Source organism: Tauraco erythrolophus, chromosome Z, assembly GCF_009769465.1.
Source record: "Tauraco erythrolophus isolate bTauEry1 chromosome Z, bTauEry1.pri, whole genome shotgun sequence".
Taxonomy (NCBI): Eukaryota; Metazoa; Chordata; class Aves; order Musophagiformes; family Musophagidae; genus Tauraco; species Tauraco erythrolophus.
Genome location: NC_141496.1, coordinates 63,910,954 through 63,931,387, shown reverse-complemented (window position 1 = coordinate 63,931,387; position 20,434 = coordinate 63,910,954). Strand labels below are relative to the sequence as shown.

Genomic DNA, 20,434 nt, shown 5'->3' with positions numbered 1-20,434 from the left:
GCTACTTTGAAACACAAATCAACAACAAGGGGAAAGAAAGGTTTGCATTCCAGAGACAGAGACTATCCTACTCCTTGAAGAAAAGGTCTGTAACTTTGAGCTCAAGCCTGTTTATACAAAGCTAGAGAGCAAGGTGAAAGAAGTGTTGCAGAAAATCGTTCTTATTGTCTGAAATACACTGTAGTCCAGTTTGCCTCCTGTAGGCTTCAGCTGTCTAACAGTTAAGAAGTCCTAAGTTCTGGTGGGTTTTTTTTGTTGTTTGTTTGGTTTGTTTGGTTGGTTTTTCACAATGAGTGGTGACTAAGAGACACCTCCATTCAACAACGTTAAATTCAACAAGAAACTTTATCAAAATGGTCTTGTTCTGTGGCAAACAAAGTATCACAGCTTCTTACCAAAGCACTATTACACTTTGGAAGTGTGATTTCATAGATTTCATTTCATAGATTTTCTAGTTTGGAAAAGACCTTAGAGATCATCCAGTCCAACTGTGATGTATCATGACAGTAAAATTCATACTAGCTGTAATCGAGACAGCTGTAAAATTGAGACTATATGCTCATTTACTGAAATCTCTTTCAAAAGGTCATTGTAGTCAGTTTACTGTATAGTAATCTCTGAAATTCCTTGCCATTTAAACATCGAACCTCTGTATTACAAAGAGTGGAAGTTATTCTGACATTTCAAAATTTTTAGCAAACTGCATTCCTTTTTCCTAGACAATACCAATTTGAACAAATTTTAATAAAGGTTAATGACGTGTTTTATGCCTACACGGCTGTATGTGTACTAAACTGGATTAGTTTTAGGCAAAGACAGGGTCCAAGGTCCTGTGATAGAAAGGAAAACTTGGTGAATAAAAAACTGAAAAAAAAGCCCACTAAAGAGTCGGCACTTTTATTCCACAAATTAATTTGGTTGTCTTCTGGAAGAACAAAAAGCATTTTTTGAAGGTCACAAGACTGACTGCAGCACTACTGTGCTGGATCAGGTTAACCAAGCCAGGTAAGGTGCAGGTGCAGCTGTACAGTGACCTCACTGCAGCTCTGGTCTACCAAAGGAGCAGCGGATCAATCAGTCTTTAGGTGCACGGAAGCAGCTTTTAAAAACTTGCTAGAGACTAGCGTTATATTCAACCACTTGCGTTCAGTTAGACTTACCACTGAAGTCTGTGTTTTTCCTTTTTACAATTTGATGATAAATTGCTTGCCAGAATGGCTACTTTCTGTATATAAGCCTTTTCATTGTCTCTAGTCCTTGAAGAGAGACTAAATGATCTTAAATTCTCTCGCTGTCCATTTTGTGCTTTCAGCCAGAGAAGTAATGTCCTCTGAGTGCTTTTTACAAAATTTTTTTACATTTCAGAAGTGGCCAAATGAAACTTAATTGAAACTTTATGCAACCAATTCTTATTCATACAGACATGGAAAATTTCAGTTTGAGAAGAAGTAACTATAAATGAATAGAAGAACTATGGCATACAAGTTCATCGTTTTCCACATAATGTTAAAAGCAACAGATAACACTACCTCATAGCCAAGTATATTTAGGATTACAACGAACAATGTTCCAAAATGGGTACTTTTACTAATTTGCTTGGACTAGAAGGGCCATAACTAAAGCTGTAGTCATAGAAGTCCTGGCCCAAAGAATTACGGCAATTTGTATTATTACTGCATTCCTCTCAAAGGGAGCTGTTGGAAGTTACCTCACCAATTTCATCCACTTCAGTATAAAGTCAACTGGGTAAGCAGTAGTGGACTTCCCCAGCAGAACAGGAATAACTTCAACTTCCACAACCAGCTGTGCACTTAACGTCTGATCGCAGCCAAAAGCCAAAGCTGTTCACACATTACCAGAGACAAAGCTGAAGAGTATGTTAGATAGAGCAGCATGTATTTGAACTGTAAGGCCACTATGAAAGTTAGAAATTAAATACAAATCGTTTTCAGTAAATCTATTAACTACAGAATGTCATTGAAAAAATAGTAGATACAGTCTTTTCTTGAACAGCTCAAAATTTTACCTGATCATTAAACCACCTGTCAATTATATTAAACATTCTGAAAAGCTTAATATATAAGCTTTTTGGGTATTTCCCATGTAAACTCTTCTCTCCCAAAGTGCCCATAGCATGCTGTTTTTTGATAGATTGGCCTCTTCAAATCCAGCTCCCGTAGTTAAAAGAAAAAAAGAAACAAGTCTTACACTTAACTCTACTCCAATGTATATTATGACTTAGACACATCAGAAGGATAATCAGTATTACCTCTGGAACAAAGACAATAAAACCTAGGTGTTGTTTTCTTGCCCAATCACCCAGATTTAAAGCAGTGTCATGGTTTAGGCTGCTCTGGCAACCAAACCCTACACAGTCGCTCACTCACCCTCCCCCAGCCCCAGGAATGAGGGAGAGAATTAAAGGAGAAACGGGAAACACGTGGGTTGAAATAAGAACAATTTAATACAGATAAGTAACACACAGTGTAGATGCTCACCACCCCCTCTTATCCGAAGCCCATCTCGTCCCAAAGCTGCAATCCCGGACAAACGCGAGGCCCCGAAACAGAGAGGGGGAGAGAGAGAGATAGTACTCTGAGAGTGGGAGAACTGGAAGAGAGAAGGAAAAAAAGGCAAAAGAGCAAAAGCGCAGAAGCACAAAAGAGCAAACGCAGCAAAAGAGCCAAAGCACAAAAAGCCCTTCTTTCCAGCTGTCCCTCACTTTTACACTGGGCATGACGCTGCGTGATATGGAAAATACTTCATCAGCCTGTTTGGCCCTCAATCCTAAGTTTCACCACAAATCACAAGGGGAATCGTGGCCCCCTTTTCCCGGCTATGCTCCCCCCTTATCCCACCGTGCCTCTGCACTCCGGCCAGAACACGGCACACTGAAAAGTCCTTGGAGTTTCACTTCCAACCACAAATATCAGCTTGCTATCAACATGCTTCTCAGAGCGAGTCTCTGAGTAAAACCAAAACAAAGAGCTCTTCTAGCTGCTAAAAAGAAGAGCTAACTCTGTCCCACCTGAAACCAGGACAAGCAGGAAAGGTAGTCAGCTGATGATTACAATTTTAAAGTGACTATAAACAGTCAGCTTGCTTCAAATGTATCAGAGATAGGGTAAGTATGCAGTTAGGCTTTACAAGTGTTACAATACAGAAGCATTGTAATTGGAATAAAGTCCAGCTATAGCTGTGCAAGCATCAATGTGTTTTCTGTTATTGCAAGTGTAATATAGAATATTCTCTAATGCTACTGTGCCGGAAAGACGATGGTGTCAAAAGAAGCAGCCAATGATTATGATCTAGTAGACTGAATAACTGTGACGGTTTAACTGCTTATATAAATGCACAAAGTCACTACTTAGAATAGGGATTAACGCTGGTTATGACTAGATAAATAACAAAGGTGCAAGTCATTATTATTGCTTTTTAGCCTGCATAATATAGCAGATTGCAGCTGTGCTAAATGATTAACCACAGGTATCTACACCGAAGTTGCTCTTCATTTCATGAAAGGCCTGAAACATTTTTTTTCTACTTGGGCTTTCTTCTATTTGGTATTATGTTGTTTAATTATCTGTGAAAGCACATTTAAAATAGCATAAGCTGCTGTAGAAAAGATTGGTAGAGGAATGGCAAAGTAAGGAAAGAAGCACAAATACTAACAGGATAATAAATATGTTTCAGATGGTGAAGAGATGATACTTTCTCACACTTGTGGCCATTTATGATATACAACAGCTAAGTCTTGATTTAAAGAATGTTTTGTGCAACATGATCACGTGCTCCAGTGGCTACTACAGTTATTTGTGCTAGGCCCTGATACAAAAGTCATTGAAATGTAAATGCTGACTAAATGAAAAGTAAAACATCATGAAGTACTTTGGTGCAGAGTTGATTAGAATGGATAGCCAGCATCATTTACAAGATTTTAAAAATTGTGAGGTAACATTTAACAAGGAAATATTCAATAAACAATGCTTATGTTTTTGTCTGCTTTTTTCCCTTCTTACTGCCTACGCCCCTTCCAGGGCTATAATAATGTATTTTTAAAATTTATTATTTTTGAGAACCAAAATCAAGCATCAAGTCAAGAAAAGTGTCTGGGAACCACCACATGAATTACTCATGGCGATGAACTGTCGTAACGACAAAGGTAAAGAAGAGTTTTGATTATACTTGTGATCTGGTAACACTTGGAAAACAGCACCTAGCAACAGAAGTTGCCGTAACACCTTGCATTATCTCAGACTATTGAAAATACGTCAGCTCTACTCTCAGTGTATATGTTCAGGAAATATTCTGAAAAGGAATGCAAAAGGCTGGCCACACCTGCAAATGTTGATATAGCTTGTCAGAAACCTCTTCCCTGTTTTAAGGAAGAAAAGAGACTTCCTGTTTACTGACATGTTGACATTTCTCCCCTCGGAGTCAAATACGCCCAAGATTCCTCTGGAATATAGAGACTAGAATGATATTAATAGCTCTGGATTTAAAAGATAAGTGAATCATTAAAAGCATTTTCCTCAAATAATGGGATAGCTAACACGTATGGTTTAGCATTTTAGAGCAGAGATTTTTAAACCCGCATTGCTCAAAGTGGCAAAGTGGTTCCTCCGTTCATGGAGTCAAGTTTTTGCTAGTATTGATCTCAGGCTTGAGCTCCCATGTCAATTTTACAGAGTCTAATAAGAGGTGGGCTCACAGTGTGGCTGCTCCCTTTAAGGAGGAAACAGATAGTGTTTCTCTCCATTAGTTGCATATTTCACGAAACTTTTACTAAGTCCAGCCTGTCAAGTTTGGTGAAAATCAGCCAAGAGATTCGGAAGTTCTTCAGGACTGAGAAGATGAACGTGTACCATTAGGCCTTAGGAAGATGTACTACGAAGAGGCAAAAAACTCTACCTCCTGAAAGTTCACGGAAAGAATCATATGAGTTAGTCACAAAAAGGAGAAAAAGAAAGAAAAATGCTAGGGTCAAATTACAGCTCCCTGGAATGTAGGTGGGTAACTGCTGATAAGGACGGGTGCTGATCTGCTTCTCTCCTCCAGCCCTTTCTTCTCTCAAAGAAAAAGGTAACTCCCGTGCTTCTTTAGGTGTAAGGATTGTGTTTGTCTAAAAGACCTGCTTTTTCAGGTCCAGAAATATTCCAGAGGGGAATATATCTGAGTTGGCTGCAAGAGGCAATGTAAGTAGATTCGAGTTTTCTTCTCCTCTCTGACTGCATGGTAGCCTCAATGACACTTCTGATTGCAACAGAATTTTCACTTCAAAGACAGCTCATTTGTGGCAGGATTTTTATCTTGTTCTGTTTTTTAAACGCATACAATATTTCAATGGCTTACCAAATTTAAGAGAGCATTTAAGAAAGCTGGATTCCTTTTTAGTTAAGTTTCATTGACTTTGGAAAGGCTGCATAAGACTGAATGACAACTAGAGACAGGCTCTCAGTGTTCAGTTTTTCTAATGCAGAAGGTAGGTTACACTTACACCTCATGAAGAAGCTAGTCACTTAAGGGTGTTCTTTTCTCTTCTGGGCTAATGGGCAATATCCCCAGAACAGCAACAGCAAATACCATACTGCCACTATTGTGGTAGGGTGCCACTCAGCTTCTGTGCATGAGAAAGGAAAAATTACAGCACGTAATGTCCCACTCATTTCAATGGGATTGCTTGCAAAGCAAGGGCACCAGAACCTTTCCATCTTGTGGCAGCTGTCTCACAAGTTGTTGCTGCCTGAAGATCAAAGGCAGGGAGACTGTACTTACCCTAGTACTTCTTTCAGAAAGAGCCAATATTTCTGGTGCCTTCCAGAGGAGGCAGGGATTGGTCGTCTCACACACAGTGTAAACAGACTGGAAGCCTAACTACACCTAATGTTAAATTTTAATTCTACTTTACCAAGCACACTACCACCTGGCTAATGAACTGCAACATAGCACACTACCAGGGTTACTGGGAGATATAGCACGGTATAACTTAAACTAAACTTACTTATTCAGTACATTTTGTGACCACATTTATGAATTGGCCTTTGTATGTTGTACTGAGTGCATGGATGAGGGAAAAGTAGAAATGACAGTAATTATAGATTTATGGTGAAGGTGATTTAGCCATGAGGTTAGGAGCCAGAAACTTTTACACTAAATTGTTAAAGAAAGCATTAAATAGCATACAAACCTTATGATAGCTCCAAGGTGAAGATCAAAGTTTCTCTGCACAATCTCAAGCAGCTCTTCTTCAGATCTGTCTGATGTTCCACAATGAAACACTGAGATCTCAAGAGGGTGACTCTGATCAATAGCATATGATAGCTGTAGAACACACGCATGCCACCCAAACACAGTTAAAACAGTCCTTCCTACATTTTGCTTAAGAGAAAGGAAAGGCTTATCTTCTGTATCAGGAGGAAGATTTCATGCACATCGTGTCTGCATAAACAAAGCTAGGAGATATGGTTTTGCTATTTGTCTTTTATGTTAGAAAAACATATGGTTTTTATGTTTTCCTCAGAAAATGCTCAGCCTGGTCAAATATCAGACCAAAGCGACATTCCTTAAAAGCAAAAGAGGTATTTTCTAATTTTCCTCAGATTTTGACGTTTTGCATCCTTCAGCCTCAGCTAGATACAAGGTTCTCATGCCGTTGAGACTGGACACTCTGAGATCTAGAAATATTTCTGGGTTTTTTGCTGAGGCAGAGAAAAGATTACGTAGGACAAGATGAGAAAAAGCTTTACATGTTCCTAAAGCACTGGCAGACTTGTTTTCCCAGAATGAGTTATTTCCATGCACTCACTGGAAATTCATTCCATATTTCCACGTACTTTTGAAAACACGGCTATCAGAAGCAGCAAAGTATCTCAGGAGGTATTCCCTGTGATTTCACTTCATTCAGAAGAGAATAGAGGAGCTCTATAGCTCCTTTCTAAACCTCCAAGAATCTTTTCATTAGTTTCTTTTCACCACAGCACTGCACAGCACAGCACTGACAGGTTCTCCTGAAAAGTATTTCCTTTTATCATTCAGTCCCTTTCTAAAATACAGTCCTGCAGCAGTATAGGCTAACATACACTTCATTTTCTTCCATCATAGTGTATTTGGATGAAAATATGTTTTGCTCAAAAGTCACTAAGCAACGCAAACTGTTCTGTGGCTTTCACTGGTCTTCCTCATTGTGTCTGCTTTCTGCAGATTTCAAGTAGTAGTAGTCCAATCACTTGGTTCTGTCTATATACTTCTTAGTAATCAAGAATTTATTTTTGTTAGAAACTGTCATAATCATGACTATCTTCCCCTTAGGTAATTTTGAGATCACGCTAAGCCTGTTTTTCGTTAACCAATAAGCTGACAATTTTATATCTCATTAAATAAAGCCTACATGGTATTGGTGATAATATACAGCTGATTAGTCTGCAGTTCCCTCCATTATTGAATCACAGAATCATAGAATGGTTTGGGTTAAAAGGCACCTTAAATATAATCTAGTTCTAACCCCCCTGCCATGGGCAGGGACACTTTCCACTAGATCAGGTTGCTATTTTGCCCTTTCAGTATGAAGAGGTGGTTAGCATGGAAACAATATCCATAGCAGAGCCAGCTCAATTGTCAGTGTCAGCAGAGGCTGGCCAGTTCTTACTGTAGCATGCAGACACTAATGTGCTGAAAACAGTTTTGTATTTCCACTTGACACATTTTTCCTTTTGTTAATCTTTAATCCAGCCTTCTGAGACTTCATAGGACATTCACTTTTCTGCTCTCCCATCCTCCTGTTTCCTCCCATTTTACCTTCATTGCTAATAGTTGACATCTCTGTAGTTTAATGTTAACAAAATGAATCTTGCCTTGCCTAGAGTCAGGCTCAGGTATTTAAGGAGGGTCTCTGGGAATTATTCGAATAACAACATTCCCACCTAACTCAAGAATTAAGAAAGAGATGTATGTGTTCAAAAATGCCACTCAGAATGTGCGTACCAAAAAATCAGAAGTTTGTCTTCTGTCCCCTCGCAAAAAAAAAAAAAAAACAAAACCAAAAAAACAAAACCAAAAAACCCTAACAAAAAACTATCAACAATTTGCTAACCATCACTATTTGCGCTTGGCTTATTCCCAATCTCACCTTTCCTTGACTAACTCCAAACTTCAAGTTTAATCAGGTATCGAACACATGCACAACATCTAAAGCAAACGGGATTACTCCTAATTGGGATGTCTGGATACTATGTCATTGATCATAACCACATCCAGCAGGCCTCTCCTCTGGTCAGATCACTGCTACTTTTACTGTAGTAATTTGTTGTACAAGGTTAAAGTTATTACATAGCAGCTACTCAGAATAAGTATGTGTATAAACTGATATTGCAAGCTGCCTAGACAAACCTCAGTTGTTTAGCATTCATACTGGGTTGATGTTTAATGGTGAAACTGTCTAGGTGTCAAAACACCTCTTTCAACTTCTTAGAGTTGTAGTCCCCAAATTTCATGCACAAGGAAGAAAGCACATTTCTTCCCAGCGTATAAGACTGGTGAAAGTTTTTCTGGTTTTAAACTCTTTAAAACAATTGAATTTTGTTTTTATTCACACCTCACACCATAGTAGTATACTAGGAACACATGGTCCATGGTGGAGGTGCACAATTATGTCTAGACACTGCTAACATAGCAGTTTGTAATGTGCTGTGCAGCCCAGGTTGGAGTGCTGGGCATGCGTGTGTGTGCAGAGGGTCACTAGAGTGGCTGCAAGCAAAAGCAAGGACGATGCAAAGAACTACCTGAACCAGGGATGGCAATAGAGTTGGAGAAAGAATACTACTGAGAACACACTCCTTGTTTCGGGACCATCGTGGCCTGTGTCTTTGGCTTCCTTCATTGGGCTCCTTAACAACATACCCCCCCGAGAAACTTCCTGGAACCCCATTCTAGTATGAGAAATGCTTTTCTGAAACTGGAGTGGGGCTGTGATCGTAGTATGTATTCTGAGGGGTGACCACACATGAGACAGAATTTCTGTTATGGTGTATCACTTTCACGGTTGCTTTTACCTGGATTAATACTCTTTTACAGAGACCCGCTTTCACCAGAGAACTTGCAATCCAGCGAGCTGTGTACGCTGCAGAACGATCAACTTTGGAGGGATCTTTTCCAGAGAATGCACCTCCACCATTGGCTCCCCAGCCGCCATAGGTATCAACAATGATCTTCCTGCCAGTCAGTCCGGCATCACTCTGCATGACAAACAATTGAATGCATTCATGAGACACAACAGTTTACCCAATCCCACACTAGGTTATTTGGTACAACCTTATTTTGCATTTGCCACAGATGTGACTAATTGTTCACTGTGTTTGCCTTCACATGCAACTGTTTAATGAATGAGGTCTACATGACTGGAGTATTTTTCAGAGATATACTAAGCTGATATACTACCATTTTGAAGACTGGTAAGAATGTGGCACATCTGCAAACATCACAAAAACTGTGCTCTCTTCAAATCAACAATCATGAAATACTGTCTCTGGATTATAGGCCAATGACTTCACTCAGTAACAATGGAGGACAAGAATTTAGAGACAAAAGCCTTCCTGAAAAACAGATCACGTATGACCTAAAAGGTTAACAAGCTTCACTTAGATACATATACTGAAGGGGAAGAGGGAGCTTCATAGTGCTGCATCTCAGTGCTGCCAGCACAAGAGTACAGAGTCTAGCTGTGTTTACCTTAATGGTTCACTGGCGGCACAAGGACCGCTTGGTACTACCTTTCTTTTTCCTTCTTGCCTGCCTATGCCCCAGATAATGGAATCCCACGCTCTTGCATGTGCTTTTGCCTGCCTTCTGCAACCTGATGAGCTGATCTAACTTGTTCAACCAGCAGAGAATTACTAACTTTCTGTCAGATTAGCAAAACTAGTGACTGCAAGCTGATAAATGAACTCCAAAGTGTTGAGAGACTGCATCCTCAAAGAGGATAAACTGCAAAATCTGCTAATTTTAAATCCCCAGCGAAGTAATATGGGAGTAAAACTGACTTTTATTCCTCAATGAAAGCAGTATCCCTAGATCATTCCAGTGTGATCATAAGCATACCTTGTAGTTTTAATTCTTCATTGAACTCTTTATACAAAACTAGATAGTTTTGTGTAACAAAAGTTTTTACAATTTCACAACAATGACTTGCTTACCTAGTACCAGCACCTGGGAATCAGAGAACGTGTAAAATTCTAATGAGTATTGCTACTTAATACAGTCAGGTCTTCCCTGAAATTTGTTCAGCTTTTTGAAAAAAAAAAGAGAAAAAAAAATGTTTAGATTTTCTTGGTTAAAAGTATACCAGTGTGGGAGACTGAATTCCCCTGAGACTGTGGGAGACAAAATAGTTTCCCATGAGACCATGGAACACAAAAAATAGAAATGCATGAGAACTGCAAGCAACAGATAACAAGAACAGATGTGCTGGACACGGGACTGAGAACAGTGATCTTGCGAAGAAGAGAAAGATGTTCTTACAGTAAATAAGGACTGGGACCAAATGCGGGAGTGAGGCTTGCTGCATGTATTTAAGATTGCCAGCTTGGCTCAATAAACAATTTCGCCTGTGCTTTCACCTGGAGCACTCAGTGGGGTCCGTGCCTTACTCCTCCACATACCAGTTCATTGTACTTTTGTGCAAGAGAACTTTTAGAAATGTGTGGCAAAGTAGAATCCAAGTCTGTACAGACTGTCTTCTTTCAAAGTACCATACTTTAGGACTACCTTCTACAAACTTTTCGCTTGGAAGGAGATGATAGATTGTACCCTCATCGAGATATTTCTATGGAATGACTTCTTTAACAACTTTCTCCATTAGCTCCTTCTGTATTTGTTGTAGAGGTATGTCCGGGGCATGATTTACTGAAATCACAAGTGTGTGCATGCGGATGGGCTCCACTGCACCATTTCTCTCCTTGTATTCCATTGTGACCTAGAGAGAAAAAGAAAGGACAGTGAACACTCAAGGCTAAGAGCACCAGTTTGAAAACTGAAAATAAACCTCACAGTTATTTTCTGCAGCAAAAAATAAACAGATGAAGGGAAATGAGATGGAAAATGATAGATTATTGTTGATGCTTAAAATTACTCTAAGAAAATACAAAAAGTACTGAAGTACCACTACCAAAAGACTTAACTAAAGGATATTACATGTAACACCACAGAGAAGCAAAATAACAACAAGGAAGATACAGAAGCCTAAGATTTTACCAGCAGATGTTAAAATCATTCACAGTTTGGCATGTTAATGTAACTTCAAATAGTGAATCACCAAAGTAAAGCCAAAACAATTTTTGGAGGACCCTGCTAAAATGAGCAACTGCAGATCAAGATATCTTGCTTGCTGGAACCAGGTGAGATTCACCTTTCTCAAAGGGGAACAAGGCTCTTAACACAACAGCTAGCGGGACGCATTGACAGGGCTTTAAACTAGATTCAAAGGGGGAGGAGGATAATATCAAGCTTGATCATGACAAGCTGAAAGTGCCTAAAGAGCAACAGAAAGGAATTCCAGATGCTCCAGCCAGGAAGCTAGATTCGTAGGGGGCCCAACTTAAATGCCTCTATGCAAATGCACGTAGCATGGGGATAAAGAAGAGGAGTTAGAGATGGGTGTACACCTGCAGAGTTATGATCTTATTGGCATCACAGAGATGTGGTGAGATGAATCCTACAAATGGAGTGTCAGAATGGAAAGTTACAGGCTCTTTAGAAAGGACAGGCAGGGGAGACGAGGAGGAGGGGTCACCTTCTATGTCAACGATCAGCTGTAGTGCATGGAGCTCTGCCTGGGGATGGATGAGGAGCCGACTGAGAGCTTACAGGTCAGGATTAAAAGGAGGGCAGGGACAGCTGACATTGTAGTGGAGGTCTGCTACAGGCCACTTGACCAGGAAGACCGAGTGGATGAGGGCCTCTATAGGCAGATAGGAGCAGTTTTGCATTCACAAGCCCTGGTTCTCATAGGGAACTACAACCATCCCGATACCTGTTGGAGGGACAACACAGCAGGGCACAAGCAATCCAGGAGGTTCCTCCTGGGCTGTGTAGATGATAACTTCCTTCTCCAAGTGGTAGAGAAACCAACGAGGAGAGGTGCTTTGCTGGACCTTGTGCTCAACAACAAGGAGGGGCTGGTGGGGAACGTGAAACTCAGGCAGCCTTGGCTGTAATGACCATGAGATGGTGGAGTACAAAATTCTTAGGGCGGCAAGGAGGGCGCACAGCAAGCTCACTACCCTGGATTTTAGGGAGCAGATTTCAGCCTCTTCAGGGATGTGCTTGGTAGAGTGCCATGGGAGAAAGTCCTGGAGGGAAGAGGGGCCCAAGAAAGCTGGTTAACATTCAAGGATCACCTCCTTCAAGCTCAGGAGCAGTGCATCCCAACAAAGAGAGAGTCAGGCAATAACCCCAAGATGCCTGTATGGATGAAAAAGGAGCTCCTGGAACAACTTAAACACAAAAAGAAGACCTACAGAGGATGGAAGCAAGGACAGGTAGCCTGGGAAGAATATAGAGAAGTTGTCTGGGCAATCAGGGATCAGGTTAGGAAAGCCAAAGCCCTGACAGAGTTAAATCTGGTCAGGGTCATCAAGGGCAACAAGAAAAACTTCTATAGGTATGTCAGTGATAAAAGGATGACTAGGGAAAATGTGGGCCCTCTCCAGAAAGAAATGAGAGACCTGGTCACCTGGGACATAGAGAAGGCTGAGGTACTCATTGACTTTCTGCCTCACTCTTCACTGGCAAGTGCTGTAGCCACACTGCCCAGGTCACAGAGGCAAAGGCAGGGACTGGGACAATGAAGAACCGCCCACTGTAGGAGACGATCAGGTTCGAGACCATCTAAGGATCCTGAAGGTGGACAAGTCCATGGGATCTCATGAGGTGCATCCACGGGTCCTGAGTAAACTGGCAGATGAACTTGCTAAATCATTATCCATCATATTTGAGAAGTCGTGGCAGTCCAGTGAAGTTCTCACCAACTGGAAAAGGGGAAACATCACCCCCATTTTTAAAAAGAGAAAAAAGGAAGACCCAGGGAACTACTGGGCAGTCAGTCTCACCTGTGTGCCCAGCAAGATCATGGAGCAGATCCTCCTGGCAACTATGCTAAGGCACATGGAAAATAAGGAGGTGATTGGTGACAGCCAACATGGCTTCACTAAGGGCAAATCCTGCCTGACAAATTTGGTGGCCTTCTACGACAGGGTTACAGTGTTGGTGAATAACAGAAGAGGAACTGACAACATCTATGTGGACTTGTCCAAAGCATTTAATGCTGTCCCGCACAACACCAGTGACCAATGTTGTTCCTCAGGGGTTGGTATCAGGGCTGGTGCTGTTTAGCATCTACGTCAGAGACATGGACAGTGGGATCAAGTGCACCCTCAGCAAGTTTGTTGATGACACCAAGCTCCGTGGTGTGGTTGACACACTGGAGGGAAGGGATGCCATCCAGAGGGACCTTGACAGGCTGGAGAGGTGGGCCTGTGAGAACCTCATGAAGTTCAACAAGGCCAAGTGCAAGATCCTGCACATGGGTCGGGGCAATCCCAAGCACAAGAACAGGCTGGTGGAGAATGGATTGAGAGCAGCCCTGAGGAGAAGGACTTGGGTGTTGGTTGATGAGAGGCTTGACATGAGCCGGCAATGTGCGCTGGCAGCCCAGAAAGCCAACTGTATCCTGGGCTGCATGTGGAATCATACACACAGTTACAGCTGGGATTTGACCTTGATGATTTAAACCTGTGTTCCTGACGAGTTGGGAAACACCGATAAAGAGGAAGAACGCTGATAGAAAGGAAAAGAGAGTGTGAGCAGCTGACATGGGGAGTGTGAGAAGCTGACACAGGGAGTGTGAGAAGCTGACGTTCAGCTTAGCAGATCAAAAATGGTGGTTTTGAGGCATAGGCAATAGCAAAGCTAAAACAGGCGTGTGCACTACTGGTTGTAACCAGCCATATAACTAAGCAAAGGGTGCGTGGACACATCGTGGCTGGAAGAATGATCTATAAAAGCTGCTTGTAAATTGCAATAAACATCTCTGGTGTCACATCTACGGAGTCCGTGCATTTCAGCCTCCGCAGCTGCATCCAAAGAAGTGTGGTCAGCAGGTCAAGGGAGGTGATTCTGCCCCTCTGCTCCACTCTCATGAGACTCCACCTGGAGTACTGCGTCCAGCTCTGGGGCCCCCAACATAAGAAGGACACAGACCTATTGGAGCAGGTCCAGAGGAGTGCCGCGAAGATTATTTGAGGGCTGGAGTACCTCTCCTCTGAAGACAGGCTGAGACAGTTGGGGTTGTTCAGCCTGGAGAAGGGAAGGCTCCAGGGAGACCTTCTAGCAGCCTTCTAGACCTTCTAGGAGCCTTCCAGTACCTAGAGGGAGACCTACAAGAAAGCTGGAGAGGGACTTTTTACAAGCGTGTGTAGTGATAGGACAAGGGGTAATGGGTTTAAACTGAAAGAGGGCAGATTTAGATTAGATAGAAGGAAGAAATTTTTTCACTTTGAGAATGGTGAAGTACTAGAACAGGTTGCCCAGAGAAGCTGTGGATGTCCCATCCCTGGAAGTGTTCAAGGCCAGGTTGGATAAGGCTTTGAGCAACCTAATCTAGTGGAAGGTGTCCGTGCCCATGGTAGTGGGGCTGGAACTGATGATCTTTGAGGTCCCTTCCAACCCAAACCATTCTATGATTCTATGAGATGAAAGGCTGTATCCTTTGCTACTTACTGCATGGTTTTACATACATGTAAATGATACAACCATTGCTCCGTCCTTAGGATAGGTTTTCTTACTTTCCCATCCTTCAAAAATTCTTGAATAGATATATCATACAGAAATCAGTCTATTCACCTGACAAAAGGTAGGGATGCAATCCATGTTGCACTGCGACAACAGCAGCAGTATGACTCTGATGTAGTTCATCCCCTCTAAGCAACAGAAATTAAGACTAAAACACCTTGTTGTCTTGAAATGCCACATGTATGGCTTTCCTTTCGTCTCCTGCAGATTTCACAGCTTGGAAGACAGAAATCTTGCTGCCTTTGAGACTGCCAAAGTGCATCACTCTTAAAGCAGGCTGAGTGAATCATCCACTCAGCTCTGCAACACAGTTGTCATCGGCTCTGATCACTGATCAAATATAGTATACATGAGGTTTGAATCAAGAACAGCCCTGTTTTAACTGAGAAACCATAGCATTATCCCAGTCCATGTTTCTGGAATCCTGATATTTATTCAGAAAAAAAACCAAAACACCTGTTTGTCAGTAATTTGTTAATCTTAATCTCCAGGGGGAAAAGAAGCAAAATATAAGTGCTATTTTGAGGAAACCTGCTAAGACACTAATAGAACAAACAACCCATGTGCGCTACATACAAATGTGCTCTATTAAACTCACATCACCTTGGAACATGAAAATGCCAGCACCATTTTTGACAAACATCAATTCTGATTTAGTAGCAGAGAGGGTAAATGATGTCTGTTGTTTCTCACCTTGAGAGTTTATGCATCTGTGTTACAAACCAGTGTTTTTCCGTCTGGTCTAACCCAGGGCCATGTTCCATCCCGTTCCAGAGCCTTTATCCTTGCTGTCAGTTTGTGTGCCAGGAGGACTGTTAAGGGCATACATTCCTCAGTTTCGTCAGTAGCATAGCCAAACATCAAACCCTGCATAGAGAAACAGGGAACTGCATTGAAAACGGGCAAATAAGCCACTCATTTCCATTTCTGCACCTGTCTTTGCCACATAGTACTTTAAAACCACCCAAGTCTAGAAAGACACAGCAGTTAACATGCAGAGTGAATACACTTTGACATATAACCAGCCTGAAATAAAGTTTATGTATCTCCATGCATAAGATTCAGAGCCACAGAAGGGTCTGGTTCCTAAGAATGACTCTGCCATAAGCATCCATAAGAATCCGCTGCAAAGGCTTAATAGACGTAAAGCTCATAAAGACTGCCCAGTCTTCTCCCCACACATGACAACTAAGATAACACTGCATTTGATGTCTAAGAAGTAAAATCAGGCTACTCAAAGAACTTGAAAGACCAGAAACTGACACCTAATGATAAAAAGCTTAATTGTAATTCTGTCCAGTAAGGCCACCGGATAAGGGAAAAGCCACTTTCACTGAAACTGGTGAAGCCATGTTACTTTTTTGCCCATCTGGTGATTATGAGAGTGCACAGTGTTCAGCTGCTTATTCTTCCATTTTGCACAATAGCTTTTAAGGAAAGGCTCTGGTCAAATGCAATTCTAAGTGCCTATGCATAACTAAATATGAGTACGTGCCTGGAATTAAGTTCCATTACCTGATATCCGGCTCCAATGTCATCATCACTCCTGCCATGGGAGACAGCATGCTTGATTTCTTTACGCTGTTGTTCTAAGGCCACTAAAACTGTGTAAGTCTTACAGTCCAATCCTAGTGAAGGGAGTTTTGTAAAGTTAGGTGGTACATTCTTGAGAGTTCACAAATTACTAGAGAAGCTTTTAGGGATTATCTAGTTATTTTGGACAAAACTTTTAAAATTCTAAGCAAGTAATCTTCCTATACTATGTTTTGTATTGCTAGTGCAAGCAGACAATCAGCACTTTCATGTTAACAGTCTCACGGTGTGGTCAAGTCAGCCCTTTTACTTCAAACCTGGGAAGGGTGTGGGGGTTCTGGTGGCAGGAGAGGGGCTTTGCTCCCGGTGACCTCCCTGGTTTTGGAACTGGGTCAGATCTGGTTCTGGCCACCAGATCGGACCCCCATCCCCCTCGGGGTTGAGCTCATCAGTGCCTCTGCGAATTGCCCTATTTAAGTCGGGACAAAGGAACTGGAAAAGGTGCTTTGCCCAGGAGCAAGGAGAGAAGGGAGGAGGGCACTGTCCCCGCTCCCCAGCTCCTGGCCGGGCGGCTGCCTGCATCGGGCCAGCGCCGCCCACTGAGGATGGCGGCGGTGGAGCTGGCTGGGGAACTCGGGGAACACCCCACTCCTGGGGTGCCCACTGGGCTGAGTTCACCCGGAGAGGACTGAGATCTGAGAGAAACAGCCGCATCAACACCGGGTCAGTGAGGATGGAGCGGGAGGAGGTGTGCCGGAGCCGAGTTTCCCCTGCGGCTGGTGGTGAGATAGCAGGCGGCCCCCCTGCAACCAAGACGGCCTCGGTGGAGCAGAGACCCACTCGCAGCCCATGGAGAGGAGATGCCTGAGCCTGAGGATGGTCATGTTGGGACGCACGACAAGGCAGAGAGGCATCTGGAGTCTGCGTGACGACCCACGCTGGAGCGAGTGGCTACAGCTCCCTAAGTATCCAAGACTGTGGTAAAACCCACACTGGGGCAATCCGTGGGGAAGGATTGTTTCCTGTGGGCTGGACTCACACTGGAGAAGTTTGTGGATTTTTCCTCGTGGGTAGGGGATCCACTGGAGCAGGGGAAAAGGGTGTAAGGACTCCTCCTCCTTTAAGAAAGAAGCAGCAGTAACAGCACGGAATGAATTGACCTGCACTCCCCCAGTCCCTGCCCCCTGCTCCGCTAGGGGGAGGAGGTAGAGCCAGGAGGAAAAGGAAAAGGTGTGTGGGGGGGGAAGTTGTCGGTTTTAAGATCTGGTTTTGTTTCTTTTTATCCTCTCAAGTAACTGGTTTTGTTTCCCTTTGTCCTTTTAAGTAACCGTCAATAAATTGTTTTGCTTTTAAGAAAGCTCTGTCTGTTTTGCCCGGGACCATGGTTGGTGGGTGCTCCCTCTGTTCTTGTCTCACCTCTCAGTCCCTTTATTATATTTTTCTCCTCTCCACTTTACTGGAGAAGGAGAGACTGTGTGAGTTTTAGTTGCTGGATCAGCCTAAAACCATGACAAAGACATAAAGAATTCCCTTGAGTATGAACTTCAAGTTTCATAGGCATATGTACCACAAGGACAAGAAACATCAGTGTTAAAGCTTTCAATGTACAAACCTGCAGATGTAACCACCTTCTGACATTTGTGCAAACACTAGTTTTTCTGCATCAGAGAAACAAGAGGTACCTGACACTTTCAAGAATAAGTCTTTTACAAGTATGCCACCTTAAAATAGCTCCCTCAGTACCAGGCACTGAAAAATGCATATCAACATCTGTGCAGTTTTCTCCTAGGCCTGGATATACATTTCATTTTATTTTCCAGAAAATCATAAAACCATAACTTTGGCCACATGCAGAACGGACCCAAGAATGAACACATGAAGGACCTCACTCACCTTTGGAAGAGTCATCATATCCTTTCCTCTTAAGAGTCTGTCTTACAATTTGTTGGTAATCTACTATAGCCTGGCATGTGATTTCTCCACAAAGCAAAATCATTCCAGTTTTTGCCACACACTCTGCAGAAAAAAGATAGCACATCAGAATGTTATTGCTACTATTTTACAGTTATACAGGGAGATCCTGAAGATGGTTCTATGAACAAAGGATTAGTCATAGGGAAAACTCAGTGTAAAGCCCTAGCATACATATGGGTCTGTGTGCAACTGCTCCTCTCTTCAGCTGATATGAACATTAAAATGCCTGCATCAGAGGGGGTCCATCTTACACAATTATGGTCAGATGGACACAGTGGCCTTCCATCAGCAAATGTCTATAAGAATAGGCCAAGTATATAGTGCTATTTCTCCAAATACTTCCCTGATCTACAACAATTTCAGCTCAGGATCTTCCTGAAGCTAAAGGGACATCATTTACTAACAGATGGCATTACCAGTGTTTGATAGATCTTTGTTACAGTAATTCACCAAGTCGTCCTTGGCAACCACAAAAACTTTTAGCATCTACAGGATCCTGGAGCAAGAAGCTTTGCGACTTCATCACAAATTTTGTGCAGAATCATTTCATATTTTATTTTGTTTTTTGTTTCAAGCATCCACCTGGCCTCCAAACTTGTCTGTTTTTTGTTAAAACATATAGCAAACAATGACAAAAAATTCACCACATCAGTACCACTTAGAACCGTCTAGCTCTATTTCATATTCCATTCAATTCCCTGTTTTCCAGACTGGGACATCCTAGGCAGTTCACTGAAAGACACTGCATGGCTATGATCATATTCATTACTCTTGCCATACAATCTTACTATAGCCTTTTCTGGGGATGGGGCAAGAGAAACAGATTGCACATAGTATTCAAGACAGGCAACCACGGATTTATATGAATTAATGATGTTCTCAGATCTACTCTTCATTCCTTTCTCAGAAAGCCCTAACAGTCACCTTGGGTTTTTACTGCTACTGAGCAACAACTCTTTTCACAGAAACGTGTCTATTACAACCCCAAAATCTCTCTCCTAAATGCTTGCTTGCAGGGAACTGCAACACTCACTTTCTATACATGGGGATAAGATTGCTCCCTTCCCCCTTGCATTAGCCTACACTGAGTTTCATCCATCACTTTTATCATCCAGTCACCAACTCATCTGAATAATTTTATTTGCTTTCAAGATTAAGTGCTACAGGCAGGAATATAATATAAAATTGCACAACTATGGACTGCAGCATCACATAAAGATAATCAAGGTAGCTTTAATTGGCAGCTTAGTTTAGATAATCCAGACAAGCAGTAGAGAACTTAGCACAGGGTAAGCTTTCTCTGTCTGCAAGAGGAATTAATCTATATTGAACTACTAAGCTACATCCGAGATGGCATAGTATCTCTGAATTACACTGTGGACATAGTGAGAGCCCATAATAATACAGTAGCCCTAAATGTATAAGGTGTATCCAGACCAGGCAGCAACACCACTACAGTGCAGGGTATCCTGGTACCATTATTTTCACACTTGGTCTTGTGCTCCTGCTCTAGTGACCCCCGTGTTCTTTCTGTCTGCTACACCCAGCAGACCACCTGCATGCGTGAGGCACGTACAGTGCTGTGCTGTGAATCCTGCGCTGGAGGAGAAGACCCTCTATTACAGGTGTAAGGCAGAGAGGAACAGATCTCAGCTTTTCCAGTGTGGTCGTTAAAAAAAGGGGAAGCCTCTCTCAAAGAATATAAAGCTGGGGAACTGGGGCTTAGACATATGGAAGAATAAGGCTGCAGTCACCACCAGCAGCTGCTAGAAACTCTCCCAGGCCCATTGCAGGCAAACAAAGCTTGATGGTGATGCCAAGACCTCACCGCATGATGATGCTTTTTTAGTATCAGGATAAGAAAGATTCACCTTCCTACCTTACATTGCTTTCCATCCCAACTGAAATTTTACTCAACCAAAAGAAAACACAGCTCAGGAGCTGCACTATAGCTGCAATTTATAAGTAAGCCCAAGCAACACCCTCACCTGCTCTACGCAAGAGAAAGCTGCTGTATAATGTTTTGGGCTGTTCACTGGGGGGTGATTTCTTACATGTTTAAGTCTCCCCAAAAGATTATTTAGAA

At 42.3% G+C, this 20,434-nt stretch overlaps 1 protein-coding gene across 1 annotated transcript; it reads right to left on the bottom strand.

Moving 5' to 3' along the window:
• Positions 1–4,907: 4,907 nt before the first annotated feature.
• LOC104374128 (S-adenosylmethionine synthase-like) lies at positions 4,908–18,834 on the bottom strand. The gene is made up of 8 exons (XM_086629890.1): positions 18,765–18,834; positions 18,268–18,390; positions 16,357–16,469; positions 15,589–15,708; positions 10,898–10,966; positions 9,048–9,230; positions 6,188–6,321; positions 4,908–4,914 (listed from the first exon to the last, which is right to left on the bottom strand). The coding sequence occupies exons 1-8, from the start codon at positions 18,832–18,834 to the stop codon at positions 4,908–4,910; spliced, it is 819 nt and encodes a 272-aa protein (XP_086486016.1).
• Positions 18,835–20,434: the final 1,600 nt, after the last annotated feature.

Bases quoted from the DNA above. Each gene is read 5' to 3' on its own strand.
- LOC104374128 (XM_086629890.1), bottom strand. From the start codon at position 18,834: ATGCTAAAAGTTTTTGTGGTTGCCAAGGACGACTTGGTGAATTACTGT. The intron at 15,709-16,356 runs GTAATGGAACTT...TTCTCTATGCAG, and splicing joins ACATTGGAGCCGGATATCAG to GGTTTGATGTTTGGCTATGC. The intron at 9,231-10,897 runs GTAAATCATGCC...TTTGTCATGCAG, and splicing joins TGCACACACTTGTGATTTCA to AGTGATGCCGGACTGACTGG.